This window comes from Salvelinus sp. IW2-2015, linkage group LG24 (genome assembly GCF_002910315.2).
Source record: "Salvelinus sp. IW2-2015 linkage group LG24, ASM291031v2, whole genome shotgun sequence".
Classification (NCBI taxonomy): domain Eukaryota; kingdom Metazoa; phylum Chordata; class Actinopteri; order Salmoniformes; family Salmonidae; genus Salvelinus; species Salvelinus sp. IW2-2015.
Window position 1 is genome coordinate 3,129,814 of NC_036864.1, and position 3,585 is coordinate 3,133,398.

The following is a 3,585-nucleotide window of genomic DNA, read 5'->3' on the forward strand; positions in this document are numbered from 1 at the left end:
TGCAGACCTCACTACCCTCTGGAGAGCCTYACGGTTGTGGGCGGAGCAGTTGCCGTACCAGGCGGTGATACAGCCCGACAGGATGCTCTCGATTGTGCATCTGTAGAAGTTTGTGAGTGCTTTTGGTGACAAGCCGAATTTCTTCARCCTCCTGAGGTTGAAGAGGCRGATAATACTGCATAGTTTCCTAGGAACGCGAAGCGAGGCGGCCATCTCTGTCGGCGCCGGAAGTTAATTATCTTTGAAAGACAGGGTCCTGAAAAAGGGCTGTTTCTTTTTTTGCTGAGTTTATAATTTAAAAAGCAGGTTGCTAGGTGTAGGCAAAACCATCATCAAATAGGTAAGCTAGGATATGACTAAAGAGTTAATCAGGGTGATTTTCCCATGGTATTTTTGCTAACTTTCAGTAAAAATTTATTGTAGTCAGATCATTTATTTATTTTGGGATATTTATTTTGAGTATGTCCACATTCCCATCAGACCATTTTATTACACGGTAATGTAAAAGTAGCATTTTTTTTTGGTGATCCAATACGTAATCATATCATAATTTGATTTTAATCCAGAGAGGTTATAAAAAGTATCTTGATCCTCTGAGGCTGTGGAAGGATTCTAATTGTGGATTTAAAAGAAAATATGAATCATCAGCGTATAATGACACTTGTTTTTAAGCCATGGATTTCTAATCCCTTAATATTATTGTTGGATCTAATTTTAACCGCTAACATTTCGATGGCAATAATAAATAGATATGCTGATAGTGGACAACCTTGTTTTACTCCTCTTGACAGTTTAACACTTTCTGAGATGTAGCAATTATTTACTTTTTTACACCTAGGGTTACTATACATAACTTTAACCCATTTTATAAGAGATTCTCCAAAATTGAAATATTCCAGGCATTTATATACACTGCTCAAAAAAATAAAGGGAACACTTAAACAACACAATGTAACTCCAATTAAATCACACTTCTAGCGGTCCTGCTGCTGGGTTGTTGCCCTCCTATGGCCTCCTCCACGTCTCCTGATGTACTGGCCTGTCTCCTGGTAGCGCCTCCATGCTCTGGACACTACGCTGACAGACACAGCAAACCTTCTTGCCACAGCTCGCATTGATGTGCCATCCTGGATGAGCTGCACTACCTGAGCCATTTGTGTGGGTTGTAGACTCCGTCTCATGCTACCACTAGAGTGAAAGCACCGCCAGCATTCAAAAGTGACCAAAACATCAGCCAGGAAGCAGTAGGGAACTGAGAAAGTGGTCTGCGTCAACCAACCTGCAGAACCCACTCCTCGTTTATTGGGGGTGTCTTTGCTATTGCCTTAAATTGTCCACCTTTTGTCTATAATGCCATGTTTGCACAACAGCATGGAATTTATTGTCACATCATTGGCTTCCTAAAGTGACAGTTTGATTTCACAGAATGTGTGATGGACTTGAGTTACATTGGGTTGTTTAAGTGTTCCCACTTTATTTTTTTTGAGCAGTGTTAGAACTCCCAGTCGTATTACTTTATCAAGAAGCCTTTCAAAGTCAGCGTGATGAAAACCAAGTCTGGTTTTGCAGATATTTCATTGTGTTCTATTGTTTCTAGTACTTGTCTTATTATCTCCAATGTATCGTCCATGTAAAAAACCTGTCTGATTAGGATTAATAATAACTGACAAAACCTTTTTAATTCTATGATCTAAGCATTTAGCTAGAATTTTTGCATCACAACATTGAAGTGTAAGATCCCTCCGATTTTTTAAAAATGGACTGGATCTTTATATATACACTACTTGGATCCTGTTTCAGTAATAATGAAATCAGACCTGGTTGAGTGTCCGATAATCTACTATTTATATAGGAATGGTTAAAACATGCTAATAATGGTCCTCTGAGTATATATAAAAAATAAAAAAAAAGGTTTGGTATGCCATCCAGGCCTGGAGTTTTCCCAGACTTAAATGCTTTAATTGCATCAAGAAGTTCCTCCTCTGTAATTTGGCCTCCTCTCAGGCGATCTAACTACTGACCTGTTGTAGGTTTCTGGCTGTCTGTCAGTAGGAGAGCTCAGCTCACTTCTGGCTTTCTTGTCGTCATTGCTAGTGCTSCCACTGTCGCTGTCCACTGTCGATGCAGAGTCAGGCCTGAAACACCACACAGCACCTCTTATCAACCAATCAGCACTAAACAGAACCTGCTCCCTAACCAAATCAGTTTTAAACAGAACCTGTTACCCAACCAATCAGGGCACTSTAACTAATCAGACAAATTAGTCAATCAATACCAGTGCCAAGTAATTGTTCACTGCAATTTAATTAACTTAGGTCGTCAATCCATAAATCCCCCAAAACAAGTTTAAATAATCAAAAAATGGGCAGTTCCTTTGATACTTCAATTCCTCATTCTACAGTTAATTTGATAACAGTCCACAACGGGATGCCGCTGTAGGCATATTTTACAGACATMTTCTCTTAGCATGGTTGTGTTACTTAGCGTGTGTGCTATGTGCTAGCTATGCTGTAGCCATGTACTTGCCTGTCCTTCAGTGTTATGTACTGGTGAGGCACCAGGCCATGGGTGCCGTTGAGTCGCCCCTCCCACCAGTCATGTGACGCACGCTGGAACAGCTGCAGGGTCACTCCCTTCTTAAAGGAGAGCTCCCGCCCCGACCGGCCTGTATAGTCAAACCTGGCCACCGCTTCTACTGCTTCCCCCTCTGAGAGACCGAGAGAAACGGAGAGAGAAAGAAAGATGGGGAGGGAGAAAGAGAGAAACAGAGAGAGGGGGMAGGAAGCGGGAGGCAGAAGGACAGAGAGAAAGGAGCGATAAGCGCCAGATAGTATGATCGGGACCTGTCAATAACTCATCTCCCCGGCTCGACCTTGYCCGAGCTCAGCCAATGAGGAACGAGGCGGACGCGAAAGAGAAATCAGCATAAGAGTCTTAGCTAACCATCACCCCACCGCACCCCTTCCCCCCCCTACAATGGGAGAGAGGGGGGTCTCTATGCTAGCTGTTGCCATGGAGACAGCTCTCTATCCATTGGTGGATGAGAGAGAGAAGCCCACTGGGTGATTGTGTAGAGGTCAAAGCATACCCTCCTCACTGGTCTGAGTCTCTGTGCCGCCGTCAGGCTCCGCCTCCCCACCCGGCTCGCTGAACGGACTCTCGCTAGAAAGGGAGAGGGGGAGAGAGCGAGAGAAAGAGTTTGGGTGTGGGGGAGGAGAAGGARGAAAAAGGCAGTGTAAGTACCATAACTGCAGCAGTCAGCAATACTAGACAAACTTGCTAGAACCGGGCCCTCTTGATATTTCACAAAATGGATGAACAGAAGGATAAAAGCACAGATGGTTGCAAGGCTTGAGTATACAGTATAGTCCATCTGTCTCACCAGTACTGGTCTCCAGTCATGCACTTCTCATAGACGGGCCCAGGCAGCTCCGGGGGGTCGGGGAAGATGTCGTGGTGCAGGATGACCGTCTTGATGACCTCATTAACATGCGCCTGGCAGGCCACCTGGTCCAGGGCGTCGGGCGTGGGCAGCAGGGTGGGGCCGAAGACGATGGCCAGGTTCCCAGCATCCATCATGTTCTC

The 3,585-nt window shown here is 44.5% G+C and overlaps 1 protein-coding gene across 1 annotated transcript in view; it reads right to left on the reverse strand.

Moving 5' to 3' along the window:
- The window catches only part of LOC111951315 (SLIT-ROBO Rho GTPase-activating protein 1), a 33,670-nt gene that overhangs the window by 4,309 nt on the left and 25,776 nt on the right, over positions 1-3,585 (reverse strand). The window contains exons 22-25 of the mRNA XM_023969372.2: positions 3,383-3,582; positions 3,089-3,162; positions 2,527-2,707; positions 2,022-2,135 (exon numbers count right to left, since the gene is read on the reverse strand). Of these exons, the coding sequence (XP_023825140.2) occupies positions 2,022-2,135; positions 2,527-2,707; positions 3,089-3,162; positions 3,383-3,582 (569 nt within the window). The remainder of the gene's footprint in view (positions 1-2,021; positions 2,136-2,526; positions 2,708-3,088; positions 3,163-3,382; positions 3,583-3,585) is intronic.